At 47.9% G+C, this 14670-nt stretch overlaps 10 protein-coding genes and 1 non-coding gene across 11 annotated transcripts; 3 read left to right on the top strand and 8 right to left on the bottom strand.

Annotated features, from left to right (window-relative positions):
- Window positions 1–165: 165 nt before the first annotated feature.
- Window positions 166–915, bottom strand: HPODL_02866 (uncharacterized protein; the record flags this gene model as incomplete). Its single annotated transcript, XM_014077191.1, has 1 exon — window positions 166–915. One exon carries the CDS (start codon window positions 913–915, stop codon window positions 166–168), a length of 750 nt encoding a protein of 249 aa, XP_013932666.1.
- A 277-nt stretch (window positions 916–1192) lies between these two features.
- HPODL_02865 (Protein involved in bud site selection during bipolar budding) lies at window positions 1193–2536 on the top strand (the record flags this gene model as incomplete). The annotated part of the gene is made up of 1 exon (XM_014077190.1): window positions 1193–2536. One exon carries the CDS (start codon window positions 1193–1195, stop codon window positions 2534–2536), a length of 1344 nt encoding a protein of 447 aa, XP_013932665.1.
- Window positions 2537–2598: 62 nt separating this feature from the next.
- Window positions 2599–3598, bottom strand: HPODL_02864 (Cyclin-dependent kinase 1; the record flags this gene model as incomplete). The annotated part of the gene is made up of 2 exons (XM_014077189.1): window positions 2599–3506; window positions 3553–3598. 2 exons carry the CDS (start codon window positions 3596–3598, stop codon window positions 2599–2601), a joined length of 954 nt encoding a protein of 317 aa, XP_013932664.1.
- A 320-nt stretch (window positions 3599–3918) lies between these two features.
- Window positions 3919–4944, bottom strand: HPODL_05352 (Very-long-chain 3-oxoacyl-CoA reductase; the record flags this gene model as incomplete). The annotated part of the gene is made up of 1 exon (XM_014077188.1): window positions 3919–4944. One exon carries the CDS (start codon window positions 4942–4944, stop codon window positions 3919–3921), a length of 1026 nt encoding a protein of 341 aa, XP_013932663.1.
- A 121-nt stretch (window positions 4945–5065) lies between these two features.
- Window positions 5066–5764, bottom strand: HPODL_05351 (uncharacterized protein; the record flags this gene model as incomplete). Its single annotated transcript, XM_014077187.1, has 1 exon — window positions 5066–5764. The coding sequence occupies one exon, from the start codon at window positions 5762–5764 to the stop codon at window positions 5066–5068; it is 699 nt and encodes a 232-aa protein (XP_013932662.1).
- Window positions 5765–6039: 275 nt separating this feature from the next.
- HPODL_05458 lies at window positions 6040–6111 on the top strand. The gene has a single exon. It is a non-coding gene; the product is annotated as a tRNA-Cys (tRNA).
- Window positions 6112–6152: 41 nt separating this feature from the next.
- On the bottom strand, window positions 6153–8195 carry HPODL_02863 (BRCT-containing protein 1; the record flags this gene model as incomplete). Its single annotated transcript, XM_014077186.1, has 1 exon — window positions 6153–8195. One exon carries the CDS (start codon window positions 8193–8195, stop codon window positions 6153–6155), a length of 2043 nt encoding a protein of 680 aa, XP_013932661.1.
- Window positions 8196–8248: 53 nt separating this feature from the next.
- Window positions 8249–10234, top strand: HPODL_02862 (Pre-mRNA-splicing factor CLF1; the record flags this gene model as incomplete). The annotated part of the gene is made up of 1 exon (XM_014077185.1): window positions 8249–10234. The coding sequence occupies one exon, from the start codon at window positions 8249–8251 to the stop codon at window positions 10232–10234; it is 1986 nt and encodes a 661-aa protein (XP_013932660.1).
- HPODL_05350 (putative membrane protein) lies at window positions 10235–11413 on the bottom strand (the record flags this gene model as incomplete). The annotated part of the gene is made up of 1 exon (XM_014077184.1): window positions 10235–11413. One exon carries the CDS (start codon window positions 11411–11413, stop codon window positions 10235–10237), a length of 1179 nt encoding a protein of 392 aa, XP_013932659.1.
- A 161-nt stretch (window positions 11414–11574) lies between these two features.
- On the bottom strand, window positions 11575–12426 carry HPODL_02860 (Peroxisomal 2,4-dienoyl-CoA reductase SPS19; the record flags this gene model as incomplete). The annotated part of the gene is made up of 1 exon (XM_014077183.1): window positions 11575–12426. One exon carries the CDS (start codon window positions 12424–12426, stop codon window positions 11575–11577), a length of 852 nt encoding a protein of 283 aa, XP_013932658.1.
- Window positions 12427–12481: 55 nt separating this feature from the next.
- Window positions 12482–14638, bottom strand: HPODL_02859 (Serine/threonine-protein phosphatase 4 regulatory subunit 3; the record flags this gene model as incomplete). The annotated part of the gene is made up of 1 exon (XM_014077182.1): window positions 12482–14638. One exon carries the CDS (start codon window positions 14636–14638, stop codon window positions 12482–12484), a length of 2157 nt encoding a protein of 718 aa, XP_013932657.1.
- Window positions 14639–14670: the final 32 nt, after the last annotated feature.

The following is a 14670-nucleotide window of genomic DNA, read 5'->3' as shown; positions in this document are numbered from 1 at the left end:
TTTCGACTGAAAATATTTTAGATGAGGAGGGTCGTGTACGAAGAATCCGCGGTTTCCGGATTTACGCGATCTGGATATTTCCGGACACTAGAAGGATATCATCAGGGGGGGGACTTCTATTAATTTGTAAAAACCTAAAAAAACGAAGACTGTGAGTCAACTAGCCTAGTCTCTCTTCCATCTCACATGCGAGTACTTTCTAGCATAGTAGATACCACCGACAGCAAGATTGGTGTTCCAGTGGTCAACGTACGAGCACAGGGCAGAGGCAAGAGCCAGCTCTTTAGGGATCTTGGACTCGTCAACCTTAACGGTGAATCCAGACGCTCCGGCAGGAATCACCTGTCCGATTCTCTCTCTAACCTCCGATTCCTTCTCACCCACATTTCTCACCCTCTCCAAGAACTTACCCTCGGTCGTCCACTGATAAGTGGCACCGTCAGCTAAAGTGAACATTCTGTACTGGTCTAATGCGTCCACTCGATGGTTGATGATGTGCCATCCAAGCTCGGTCACGGGCACATCAGGGGCTCTGATAAGAAGAATGTTTGATCTCAAACCGGCTCTCAATGCAGCGCAAGGTTCGTCCTCGCCGTTAGGCCCTGTACCCAGAATTTCCGAGTTATACATCTTGTATGCACCCTTAACCGCTCTCGATCTCACGAACCAAAAGAGTCTTTTGGAGGCCTCGGTTGGGCCCAAAGGACCAGAGCCCTCAGCTTTAGTATCGTAGACATCGAATATCTTGGATCCTGTTCCGAACCGTCTTCTCACGGCAAATTCAGAGCAGTTGTCCTCATCCAAATCGATAATATGTGGAACATACCGCGAAGAGCGACGGTGAGGGTGGAAGAGAACCGATTTGGCGAGAACCACCGGTCTCATCACCGGCGAGAGCAGAAGTTCAATAGGCATGCTGTACTATCTGTGGATGATCGTTAGCAAAGTAGTCTTCAGATGTGGTATGAAAGAAAAGGGGAGTGATTTATAGTTCCTCCTAGACGCTGGGGCCCAAAATATTCAATATGCGGTGCACGGGTGTGATGTTTGAAAGCGTTCTCTGTTTTGGAATTTTTAAAACCCAGCCATTTGCGTAAACAGATAAAGTTGGTGGGTGTGTCTGGTGCTAATTTTCTGTGTTGGCCTGCTGGATTACCATTCAAAGAAACCCTCATTTTGGCCTTTTTCTACAATGGCTTTGTCCAATGCGAACCCGCAAAGGCTGTCAGGGCCCAACACTTCGTCTAATTTTGTTAGGGCCGATGATCTGGAGCAGAAGGTGGTCTCGAAGCTGGAGGTGGACACCTTACAATCGGAAAAGCAGTCTGTGAACAGATGGCCAACGCTCTTTGAAATTCTCAACCGCAGAACTCAGTCTCCCGTTGATCTGTGGTCGTTCTATGTCTACATGAGAGATGAGCAGAGAAATATAGACTATTTGGACTTTTGGATCGACACAGTGCAGCATATGGGTCTTTGTAAGGCCTATGTCAAGGGGCTCAAACAGTCACTGGCTGTTAACGAGAGAATACGAAATGCCGACCAGACTTTTAACTCTGCCCCCGGACAGAGCACTCCTTTAAGGCAGCAGACTCCTCAGTCTAATAGACAGTCTAATACCAGCAGCAGAGACTCAAAGTCCTCATCGCTACTGTTGGACCTGCTCATGCGCAACAATCTCCTTGAGGAGTCCGATTCCCGCAGAATGTCCGCTTTCCTGCGGGGAGAAAGTAGTGTGCGATCGAGCGATCCGTTGGTGAACGCGAAAATCGATGAGCTGAAACGAAAATCACAGACTCCGAGCGATGACAACTCAAAGGATACCTCAAGAGAATCAAATTCTGCCAAGAGAGTGTCTACAATCAATCCTCAAATGATTGAGACCATGATACAGCAGGATCTGCTTCCTCGTGAGAAGCCATTCAAGGACAGTCATTTTGCCACACGCGAGAAACTTAATCAATCTGCACAGAATATAGTGCGTACCTACTTCCTTGATAGCTCGCCCAAGAAAATAGTGATACCTCCAGAAATGGTGGAAAGAGTGATCCAGGCCGTTCAAAGAGACGGACGCGATGATCCAGAGGTCTTTGACGAGTCGCGAGAGTTTGTTTTCAAAGCTATGGAACACGAGGCATACCCTAATTTCCTCCGATATCATGCATTGTCAAACGTTACGTCAAAATCAGCAGCCTATAGAATGCTGGGCTCGTTTTTTTCTGGATTGGGGGCTTTCTGGACCGGATATACTCTTATTTTCCTTGACTACCAACCAAAGCAAGTGCGCTGGGTCGTCGTCGTGCCGTTTTTTTTTGCATTCTACTTGTTGCTAAGCAGCTACTACCGGGTAGACCCCTTGCTATATTTTGCGGGCTACAGCGAGAGCCACGCATCGAAAAATGGACTTGTGCGCATCAAGGAGCCGTTCGTGAAGAATTTGCTGAAGCGACGCTCCATTTTTGTGCTGTTGCTCATATTGCTGATGACAGCTGTTCTGAGCATCATATTCGCCCTGGTGCCAGGCAGAAGGCTTTGACAGCAGATTTTTTATTCAGGTTATCGATGGTTATATAACGGAAGATCTCATTAGGGTATCGGTCAAACGTAGATGGTAGATGTGTCAACCTGCATGGCAGATTGTTGCGGGTATTCGGATGGTTGAACATAGTCTTCCTGGAAGTATGGGTGCATCAGGGCTCTCTTGGCGCTGATTCTTCCAGCAGGATCGTATGTCAAGAGCTGTTCCAAAAGATCAACACCATGAGGGTCCAGATTAGGAACGATGTCGGCCAAGTTCTGTTTCGACCATTTAGGGAAGCTAGGCTTGAAGTCGCTGAGATAGGTGACATCTGGCCAGATCTCCTCAGTTGGTGTTCCCAGAACACGGAAAATCTTAAATATCTGATCGATTTCAGAATCACCCGCGAAAAGCGGCTTCCTGTTGGACATCTCGGCAAAGATACAACCAATAGACCACATGTCGACTCCTGTAGAGTATTGTTTTCCACCAAGAAGGATCTCAGGGCTTCTGTACCACAGTGTGACAACCTCGTGAGTGTATGCACGCAGTGGAACCCCGAAAGCTCTGGCAAGGCCAAAGTCGGCGACCTTCAAATTACCTTCTTTGTCGATCAGCAGATTTTGGGGTTTCAAGTCCCGATGCAAGACTCTGTGCGCGTGGCAGTGGTAAAGCCCGCGAACGAGTTGAAGCATGAACTTCTTGACCATGTCGTTTCCCAGTCCTTCACCTTCAGGAATGGATTCCATGTATTTCTTGAGGTCCATATCAAGGAACTCGAAAACAAGATAAATCTTGTTGGAGTTGGAGTGCACAATGTCATACAGAGCAACAATGTTGTCATCACGAAGCTCCTTCAAAAGCGAAATTTCACGAATGGTGGTAGATGGCACTCCCTCGTCCTCAGACTCTAGCCGGATCTTCTTCAGTGCCACTACGCGGTTGTTGTGTTTGGTATCTAATGCCTTGTACACCACTCCATAGGTTCCTGGACTGTTAGTATAAAGGCCACAAGGCTCTGTAAAGCTACTTACCTTCTCCAATCTTCTCCAGCTTCTCGAAATCGTTTAGTTCTGCCATGGTGTTTTGTAATCTAATTAACTTTTTTAAAGGGACGTGAGTTGCGTATGTAGGTCCAACAAAAGGTTTCTTATGCCACAGTACTCGGTTTGATTATCGTCTCTCTTGATATTGGCAGGTCTAGATCTGGGGACGTCGTATATTAGGTAACTTTAATACACTCAATTCCACTTTGATCTAATGGTCGTTTTCGTGATCTGTCTGAAAAGAGAAAAAGTTTGTTTACGTTTTTGGTGGTGCACGGATGTGGTGTCCAAGATGGCTCCCGCATATCTTCAAACTATGTAGTAGTAGTCCATACGTAGAGTCGGCTCCCAGATTTACTCTGCTTTGGCCTCTTTTTGCTTTTGCAGCTTCTTCAGCCTTTTAGCTCTCGTGGCCTTCATTGCCTTGAAGGTGGTGTTGGCAAGGAACTCGGAATACACACCAACGGTATTATGTGCAACGTATTGCAGCAAGGCGTGGGAAGGATACGGAGAGCTAGTGGCAAACCTGTCCTGAGCACCGCCTCTTCTGCCCATGTTTCTCAGAGTAGCAGCCACAAAGTCTTTTGGAGTAGGAATAAAGAAAGAGCTTCTTCTGATGGCTGAGAGAGCAGTAGTGACGAAGTAGGCCAGAACCAACTCGACGTCGATCTTCTGGCTCTTGAGCTCAACAGACAAGGCCTGAGAGAAGTTTTGCAAGAACGACTTTGATCCAGAGTAAGTGGCGAGGTACGGAGTTGGGAAAAGACCTGCGAATGAACCAATGTTCACAATAAGACCCCTGCTGGCCTTCTTGGACGCAATGGCTTTGTCAATAACAGGAATGGAGAGTTTGGTCATTTTGACCAAGAATAAGTTGTTGATGGCCAGGATGTTTTCCACTTCCTCGTCTGGAGTCTCAACAAGAGGAACAGGGCCTTCGTGCGAACGGCCCACGTTGTTGATCAGCACCGACACAGGCAGGTCTTCAATCGACTTGGAGATGAGTGTGTACAGTTCAGGGGTGTTTTTTGAACAATCGGCAGCCACCACTCTGGTTTGCACCTTGTACTTTGTCTCGATATCTGTGGCAATTTGTTCCAGCTTAGACTGAGTTCTGGAAATCAGCACAATATTTAGACCCCTGGAAGCAAGCTGCTTGGCAAACTCCTGTCCAATTCCTTCGGATGCTCCGGTCACCACAGCCCATGCGCCCTTCTTGGCTCCGTAAACCTTGAAGTCAACAGGAGGGAGAAGGAACAGACCCGTGATGAGTGAGAAGAAGCTATAGATTTTTGAGGCAATTTTCAGCAGCCCAATGGCTGTGGCCGTGTAAATAAGGCCGGTAATCAGTTTGCTATCAAATGTTGGAAGAACTGGCATTTAAAAAAGAGGCAAAAAATTAGTTCTCAAAAGCTCAGCTCCGAACTTCTTTCAGGAATCGCCATTATAAGGAATCATCGCGTTCTCATAATTAAATACAGCTGGTTATATACCATACCGCTCAGATGAAGTTAAGCGCCTCCAACTTCTCTTCTGCTAATCTACACCGTACGTCCTCGCTTCTGCCCGCCCTGGAGTACCTTTCCACATCCATCTCCAGATGAAGACGTTTTATAGCCGACTCTGCTAGCACTTTATTGATTTTGTCCAGCTCGTCAAAAGATTTGCTCAGCGATGCCTTTGTTTCACCCGAAACTCTGAGCCGTATCACCCAGTGATTTTCGTTTGAGCTTGTAAGGTCTGTTTCGGTACCGAAAGAGTCCTGCTGTTTTCGATCGTATTCGCTTCTATCCCCGTTTCGCGAGCTCGGCTTGGAATGTAAAAATTCGCTGTTCTCTCTGGACGACCCTGATCCATTCATGGAATGCGACACGCTGCTTCTAGGCCGCGACTCACCATCACGTTCTTCATAGTGGTCATATTGCTGGTCGTGATGATTCTCGTTATATCCGCCGCGATAACTTCCCCTGCCGCGCCCCCGGGGTCTGTGTGATCCCCTATACGGCCCGCCTCGACGTGGATAGTCTCCGCGATAGTCTTCGTTTGCCGGCTCAGGATATGTGTTCGACTCGTATGGAGCATCGTCATCGTTGTAGGGCCGCTTGTACGGGTAAGATCCACCTCTCCCGCGTCCTCTGGAGTAGTATGGGTCTCTATAGTTATATCCATAACCATATCCGTTACCTCTAAAACCACTCATGGTGAAGCAGAAATGTGTGTCGAAAATTAAAGAGGAGGAAAATATAAAACATGTAGTTTCACTTATTAATATTATCGTGCAACATAAAAAGTTGTCGCAGAGGATTGCCAAAGTTTTCCTACGGGTTACAAGAGTATATGAGATTACTTCAAACTTAGGGGCGGTTTGACATCCACGCCTGTGGTGAGTAGCATAAGGAGAGTAGGCACCGAGTTGTCTGGAAATCCTCACTTGACTGGTCATATTCACGAGCAGCATAACCGTTTCTGAATTCAGCACGTGTAGCTCAGTGGTAGAGCAGCAGATTGCAAATCTGTTGGTCCCCGGTTCGAACCCGGGCACGGGCTTGAATTTTTTATATTGATTTTTTTTTTTTGGCTGATCAAACTTAGTTCTCATCGATTATAAATCTATCCACTAGCTTGGTATTGAATATGGACATCACGACCCAGTTCCACTCCACTATACGGTAATGCTCCTTCTCAGCCAGTTTGCGAAAATGGTTCTGCAGGGGTTGATCTTTTGCCTCGCAGAGTAAGTATCTTGTAGCTGCTACCCTTTTCGGCAGTCTCTTAGTTTTCTTGTCGATAATCAGGCATACCCGGCAACCAAAAGACTTCACAATGCTACTGATTAGATCTGGCCCGCCTGGAATGGTAGCTGACACGCAAAAATCTCCCGACTCGAATAATTTAGAGTTGGAATTTTCAATTAGATTGACGATATTCTGGGCCCCTAGCGAGGGATCCAGAAATATCTCCTTCATCTTGGGGTCTTTCTTGAAGTTGATATGTTTTGACAAATCATATTTGTCAATGTGTGGTTTGAAGTGCTCAAAATCGTCTAATTTATGCGAGTGTACGGTAGCGAGAACATCTATGAGGAACATCGGCGTAAGTAAATATTTCGGGCTCTTGCTCAACGACTTGAGAAACTTTTCCGTTCGAAGAATGCCAGGAGCAATGATGCAATTGAGGGAGTTTGTTGGCTGTTCAACAACTTTAATACCCACTTTGTTGAGATTTCGGAGATCGGAAGCACTGAACTCCTTATCGCAACCGGTCAGTATTGCAACGATGTTGTACGGTTTGCTGTTTGGCTTAGCCTTTTTGCGTGGCATTTCAAGTGAGCTAGACACATTTTGAGAATCGATCCGCGTGTTCTGGCTACTAGTCAATCCAACATCCAAGCTTGTATGACCAACAGCATGTGCAACGTCCACCTGGTCCCCAAACTTCAAGTACCGGGGGTCAGAATCGTCTTGGAGCTCCCATTTAGCATAACTTTCTTCGAGCCACAAATGATTCAGGCATTTGATGTTCCATTCTTGTGCGTATTTGTATTTTTCGCCCGTTGGTTTTGCGACAAGCAGATGTGTGGTGGTGAATTGTCGAAGATTTTTTGTAAATGTTCCGCCCATGATTTCCACCAGCTGCTGTAAATACAGGCGTGAGTCTCCGCTATAATGCGTGACCGAAACCACTACCCTATCCATCCCTTCTAACGCCTCTCTTGGATATGGATAGTGGAGCATTATTTTACCTGGAGTGATCCACTCCTCGTGTAATAGCATCCAAAACAGCCAATTCAGGTTTCCAATAGGCCATTTCTCGTCAATGGCGAGCTGGTACATATCGCCAGCTCGATACTTCCCAATGTAAGTGTTTGCCCGATCTTCAGAATCTACCTTGCCCCCGTGTTGTTCTATAAGTGTTTTCAGGCTAGAGCTCACTCGGCTCGAGATATTAAAATCATCATCCAGAAAAAAAGTCCGTCCTTTAAACAAAACAGAAGTCGCCGGCTCTGGGGATCGATCCTTAGAGCCGACGCGGTATTTGTCTTCCTCGAGTTTGCGTTTGGATATTATACTGTCCAGAAGCCATTCCGGTCTCACGATCGCAATGACGTCCCGCTCACATGCCTGGTTGAACGCGATAGCCATACGGCATATGTCGTCGTCTGTGTCGAGGGCAATCAGATGGGTTGTTCTTCGGGACAGGTGGTCTGTGTGTATTCCACCAAAGGAGCGCACGGCGCTGAAAAGGGCCTCCTTGTCGCCTTTGCAAATCGAGGCTGCGCAACATATACTTACACTGCTAAGGAAGTATTTGGGATCAGGTGAATACGATCGCAATGTTTCTATCAGATTCGCAGCAATTGAGTCTACCACCCACGCATCTCGCACAACAGGGATCATCAATTCTTCCGCGAGCTGGTATTCCACAAAATCTATTGTGTTCGATACTATCAGCGTGACTTTTACCAGTTTCTCATTAGATATTGGAATCAAGTCAGAATTCCGCTTAATCAAGATGCCACCATCCTCATTGTACCCAGTGCTAATAATCTGTTTTTTCAAATTCTCTGCCTTGGTTGCAGACAGCTCGCTGGACTGTATTATAAGGAATCGATGGCCCTCAAAGAGAGACATGCGCGTTTGGAGTAAATATTTCACAAAAAAAAATAATTTTACATTATATCTACATGTCTGAGGAACCCAAATTTGCTGAGCAGCAGGTCTCGGCATCTCAGCTGATGGCTGAGGCGTATGAGAAGAGACAGAAACCTGTGCAGCCGGCCAAGATCCAGATTCAGGACTTGGAAGAGCTGAGGGAGTACCAAGGCCGGAAAAGAACAGAGTACGAGAAAGCTCTGCGTGTAAAGCGGTTCGATTTTGGCCAGTGGATGCGGTACGCACAGTTTGAGATTGACCAGAAGGACTACGCGAGAGCACGTTCAATATTTGAGCGCGCGCTCGAAGTCGATCATAAACAAGTACCTTTATGGATCAGATACATCCAGACAGAGCTGAAGGGCAAGAACATCAACCACGCCAGAAACCTTCTGGACAGGGCAACGAGGCTTCTTCCTCGTGTGGACAAATTGTGGTACCAATACGTCACAGTGGAAGAGTCTGTTGGGGATGTTGTAGGAACACGCCAAATATTCGAGAATTGGCTACAGTGGAAGCCGGGCCCAGAGGTGTGGGAGCACTATATTCGTTTTGAAACTCGGTACAACGAGTTTCAGAATGCCAGACTGCTTTTTGAGAAATTTGTGGTGATGCATCCCGGCTCTGCAACCTGGATCCAATGGGCGGAGTTTGAGAAAGAGCACGGAGATGAGGTCAATGTCCGTAACGTTTACAGACTTGGAGTCGAAGCTTTGCGACAAAAAGGCATATTGGACGCAAAGATCATTTATTCGTGGATACAGTTCGAGATATCGATGAAAAACTGGGAGCAGGCGAAGCTGCTTTTCGATTACGGGTTTGAGCATTTGCCAGAAAAGGAGAAGGTCGAGCTGCGCGCCGACTACACGCAATTTGAAAAACAGCATGGCCAGAAAGAGTCGATTGAGACGTCAGTGGTAAGCAAGCGGATGGCTGTTTACGAGCAGGAGCTGGCAAGCAAACCGCATGACTACGATACATGGTGGGTGTATTTGAAGCTTGTGGAGCCAATTTTTGACGAAAAACAATACGAGCGCAAACTACAGGAGGCAACAGGTACGATGCCATCGAGTGTGTTGAAAAGCGGATGGCTCAGCTATATCTATCTCTGGATGAAGTATTTAATATGGAGCGAAAAAAGAGACGTTGAAAAAACCAGAGAGCTATACCGGAAACTGATCTCGCTCATTCCTCACAAAAGTTTCACTTTTTCGCGCATATGGGTGATGTATGCAGAGTTCGAGCTTCGGCAGGGCCAACTGGCTGCTGCCCGGAAGGTGCTAGGACGGTGTATTGGACTGTGCGGTGATATAAAAGCTATGAGGTACTACATCGACCTGGAGACGCAGCTTCGCGAATTTGACCGTGTGCGGATGGTGTACACGAAACTGGTAGAGCTGCATCCCCGCGATGGTTCCAACTGGATTGACTTTGCTTCGCTAGAGGCAGATTTGGGGGACAGGGCTCGCTGTGTTGCAATTTACGAGTTGGCGTCCGAGGAGGACAGTTTATCCATGAACGAGAAGAAAAAGGTGCTGGAAGCATATTACGAGTACGAGATGGAGGAGCGCAACTACGACAACGCCAGAAAGATCAGGGACCGCATAATACAGCTTACCGAAGGCGACGCGAGAAGTCTTGTACAACGGTGTCTGATGGAGCTAAAAGTCCCGACGCAGCAACAAGTTGACGAGTTTGTGCGCCGCCTAAAAGAAACAGGAGACGACGAGTTCCAGTTCGAGGTCACACCGGAAGCCAAAGACCGTTGTCGCGAGGTTTTCAACAGAACGATTGACACTACAGAGGGTGCAAAGAAGAAGCAGATAATAGATGCATTAATATTGTTTGAGCGCAAACACGGTACAGATGCACAGGTGGCTGCCGCAGAGGCACGGCTCCCGCGCATGGAGAAGCGGTTCCGGCATAATGCTAATGGTGAAGAGGAGGAGTATTATGAGTACATTTTTGACAGTCCAGAACCTGTCAGGGCTTCTGGACTCTCACGCTTCGAGGAGTGATCAAACGTCATGCTTTCGAATAGGTATTTCGAAAATGCAGGTATTTAGCAGACAATATGTTGTGACTGCGATCAATGCAAATGAGTAAATGGTGCTTGTGATTTGGAAGCCCAGCCAGCCGGTAAGGCGGTACAGCTCTGACTGGGAAATAGCCATGGTCCCCAGCGGGAACGTCGATGCCCAAAGCGTCTTTGACCAGCTATGTATGAGGCCGTATTTAAGAACCCCGAAAATGGCTATCATGGTAACGCAGATGCCCATTGAAACGAGAGACATGGCCACGTAGACGGATCCAAGCTGAAGCAGTGCCGCCACTACTTGCAGAGACTCTTGGCTGAGCAAGGCTGTGACCTTGATGAGTGCTGGCTCGTTTTGGAGGAGATCGGCCAATTGTTGGAAATTGAGCAGCATGGCAAACGCACCCTGTCCCAGCATGCCGATAGGGATGAAACATGAGTAGATGCTAGATTTTGAGGGCAGGCCTGATGTGAGTAGTTTGTAAAAATAGACAGATAGGAGCGGGAAAGCAAGCAGAAGAGCGTTGCTTAAGAGCATGAATGTGACGATCTCGGAAGAAAGCTTCCAGCTGGCAGAGTCGAGTTTGCCGCTCACAATAGAGCCCGTGGAAGAAGCAACTGTCAGGGTGACAACGGGGAGAAGAATGGTGGCGTTGAGATCGCTTGCATCGAGGTTGTTCACGGCCATCATTAGAAACGTGACTCCCCAGGCACAAAACAGACTGAGAGCTACCTGGATCCACCAGAGCGTGTACGTGAAAAGCGTCCATTCTGGCCTCAAATATCGGATCATGTTGATCAACGAGCCGAACCCCATGACCTCTGCTCCAAGGAACACGCTGAGTCGGTGGTCTTTGAGCAGCCCCCAAAATGAGACACGGTCGTAGCGGTTGAATAGCACAAAGTAGCGCAGGAAAAAAAGAGCGTGGATGATGATAAATGCAACGAGATCAATGAAAAAGTACACGATGCCCATGTATCTCATCCCCACACGGACCTGCTCGATCGGAAAGTTGTACATCACCAAGCTTGTGATACCCAGTCCCATATTGATGACGAAGTAGATGGGGTGGAAATTTGCGAGCACGTCATCGAAGAATGTCCCAATCCGAGACGGAGGTACCGTCGTCTTGGTCTCAAATGATGAGAGAGAAGATGCCATTAGGAAAACGACTGGGCAAATGCACCATATATATCATGCTCGGAGTTTGATTTGTCCCCGAGGTAAAAAAAAAAATCAAATACCGAATATACGGGGATTGATTGAGTAGCGGAAATAGTCACGGTCATGATTCATTAAAAAAAACTACATGATCACGATTCTCACAGTTTGGGCTCGCGAGCAAGCCGTTTCAGTAGTTGTTCCGGATACAACTCGGTGGTCACAAGGGGCCCCATGTGCCAGAATCCCCCGTCGACTATCTGCACAGTGCCGGTGATGTACTGCGCAGCATTGCTGAATAGGAAGATGGTGGCCTGCGCAATGTCGTCTGTAGAGCCCAGCTTCTGTAGCGGGATCTTTTTTTGCATTGGAGACCCCGAAGAAAGCTTCCTATACCCCTCTGTGTTGCCAATTGCGCCAGGAGCAATAGCATTCACACGAACACCGATCGGTCCAAGTTCAACAGCCAGAGCGTTGGAGAGAGCGTCAATCCCTGCCTTGGCAGCTCCGACATGTGCCTGGAATGGCACTCCGTAGTAGTGGAAGGTTGCAGACACGAAAAGCACTACGCCCTTGTTCTTCTTTAGTTCGTTGTAGCACGCCTTCACGGTGTTGAACGAGCCCAGCAAATCAATATCCACGACAGTCTTGAACGCATTGGCACTTAGGGAGTTGAAGTCGGCAATGAAGTTCCCAGCCGCCCCACAGATGACAAAGTCAATCCGACCCAGCTCGTCCACTGTCTTTTTGACGGCACGCACCAGATCGTCCAGCTTGCGCACGTCGCAGTCTCCGATGCCTATTGCCCGGACGTCCTCTCGTATCTGGTTCAGTTCAGAGGCAGCAGCGGTCGCCTTCTCTGAGTTTCTGCCGATTATTGCTACCGAACAGCCCAACGTGACAAGCGCTTCGGCCTGACGTTTGCAGATAGTGCCCGAGCCGCCAGTGACAAAGGCAACTTTGTCTTTGAATAGATCTGGCTGCCAAACACGCAAGAAGGGAGAAGAACTCATGATAGTTTGGGAAGGTAGTTATTTCACATGCATTTATTCCCCACAATTTTTTTTCTCACGTCTCGCTAGCTTCCTCCTCTTCGGTGTAATTATTAATTCGAAACGTTTTTCCTGCCTTAAGAATGATGTTATTCAACTTCTTCTTCTTTTCGGGCGTCGCAAGGTCATCTTCGATCCGTCGAGCGTTTTTCGATGTCAGCGGAGAGTTCTCTTGTTCGACATCATCGGGGATATCTGGAGACGTGGGACTCACCTCTGTAGCCTCGGCCTGCAAAGACTGTTCTCGTGCGTCTTCGCCGGATGCAATCAATTCAAGTCCAATAGGGTCGAGACTCAATGTGTCTGAATACTTAGCCACCAAGTAGTTGCGCAACGCCTTGAAGTTCATAAGGGCTTTGTTCTGTAGCACAAGATGGAGCACACTAAGACAAGCAGAATTAACCAAATTATTCTGCCGAGCTGTCTCTCGCAACATGCTCATAAACTCATGAAGCACGTCGTTCTCAATAAGGTAGCGAACATAGTCCTCGTCGTCCAGCATGATGATCGATTTGATACAACGCAGGGCACTAAGCCGTAATTGCAACGAGTAGCATTTGCGGTGGAGATTGCCTATTCCACGAAGCAAATTGTGCTCCAAAATAAACGTCTTGCTCAAGGCTCTGTCGTGCTCTCTTGCCACGAAGTTGAGCAGCTCACACAGGTTGGAGTATGTGATGGTGGTGGATTTGCTTGACGGGCTGGAGATGCGCTTTTCAAGTGGTGAAAACAATTTCTCTGCAGCTCCCTTATAAAAACTTTGGAGATAACCAGATTCCACGAGGCTCGTGTCGATGTTGCCGTCTGCATTTCCGAGAGTCGAATTAAAGGGCAGGGTCGATTGCGCGATGTTTGCAGGGTCCAGAAGAACCTTGATGGCCTCGAATGCTTGTGTTTTCAGTCCAACGTTGGGATCCTGTAAAAGGACTTCGATAAGGATGGAGATCAAAGTGGTGTCGATCTCGGTCTCGTTCTTGTTGAACAGAAGCACGTCGTGCTCTATTATGGTGACAATAAGCTCCGTCGCCAGTATTCGGCTCTCTGTGGCGGAGTCTTTGAATGCGAACTGTATGAGTCTCACTAGACCTTGGTCGATTAAGGCTTTGTAGAACTCGGATTGCGGCACGGGCTGGAACTTCTTGGCAATGAGAGTGAACTGGTGGATCAGCTTGATTCCGTCACGTGCCTTGGACACACTGAGGTCGTTGGTGTCGTCGTATAGCTTGAATAAGGCGGGCAGGAACTCGGGATCCGAGCGAATGAATTTGAGAATCTGGTCTTCGTTGAGATGGATCATGGTCGAAATACAGTTGAAGGACGCGTCGTCCAGCAGTCTGGCCAGCACCACGTCCTTGAGAAAATAGAGCCGGAAAGTTCGTTTTACGAGGTCCTTGATTTCGTCGCTCTGAATCGGGATCACCTCTTTGAAGCTAGTCTTTTCAGCAAGGTACTGTCGGTTGTTTGTCTTGTAGTTGGGGAACTCGGAATCGTATTCGAGGATTCCGACAATGCCATCGATCGCGTCGTCGTCCACAAATGTTTCCATAATGGCCGACTCACCGTAGAAAACCAACGTCTTGACAATATCACACAAATAGTAGAGGTTGATCAGGTTCTTGTTCTGCTCGTTTCTGTGGAACGTTTCAATGAGTTTCGTTAAAAAGCCGTCGTTTTTGATGAAATCCAGCAAAGTCTCCTTAAATTTGTTGGACTTTGCGCCCTGATTCAAGAGCTCCAGAAGCTCGGCCAGGTTCGTGTCGGTGGGGAAACATGGCTCAGGCACAGGGCCGGCAATCACCTCTGTGACTTCGCCGTCCTGGCCGTTCGATACCACAGCCACCAGCGATATGTTGGGCTCAATTGTGTGCTGGATGTTGATGAGAAATTCGCATAGCGACAGACAGCCGTCTGGCTCCTGGAACGAAAGAGCATAGTCGTTTCCTTGACTGTCTGTCCAGACAATTAGCGTGTCTTGCTGTCGTTGGTATTGCGTAGAGCCCTCGATTGTGGCCTTCAGTAGCGTTTGGGAGGTGTCATTTTCGTTTCGGACAAGGAAATGGGGGCCTCCCTCCAGCATTCCTGAACAGTACCCTGTGCCCCGGTCGACCCACTTATCATCTTCCAGCGTGTATACCTTCACGCGCCGCGGCGAGGTTGGCCGTACAGCATCCATTGGGGATATAATTACAAAGCTCGGAAGCGGTG

The sequence above is a fragment of the Ogataea parapolymorpha genome, chromosome VII (genome assembly GCF_000187245.1).
Source record: "Ogataea parapolymorpha DL-1 chromosome VII, whole genome shotgun sequence".
Taxonomy (NCBI): Eukaryota; Fungi; Ascomycota; class Pichiomycetes; order Pichiales; family Pichiaceae; genus Ogataea; species Ogataea parapolymorpha.
Note: the sequence above shows the minus strand (reverse complement) of the source record. Positions and strands in the feature narration are given on the sequence as shown.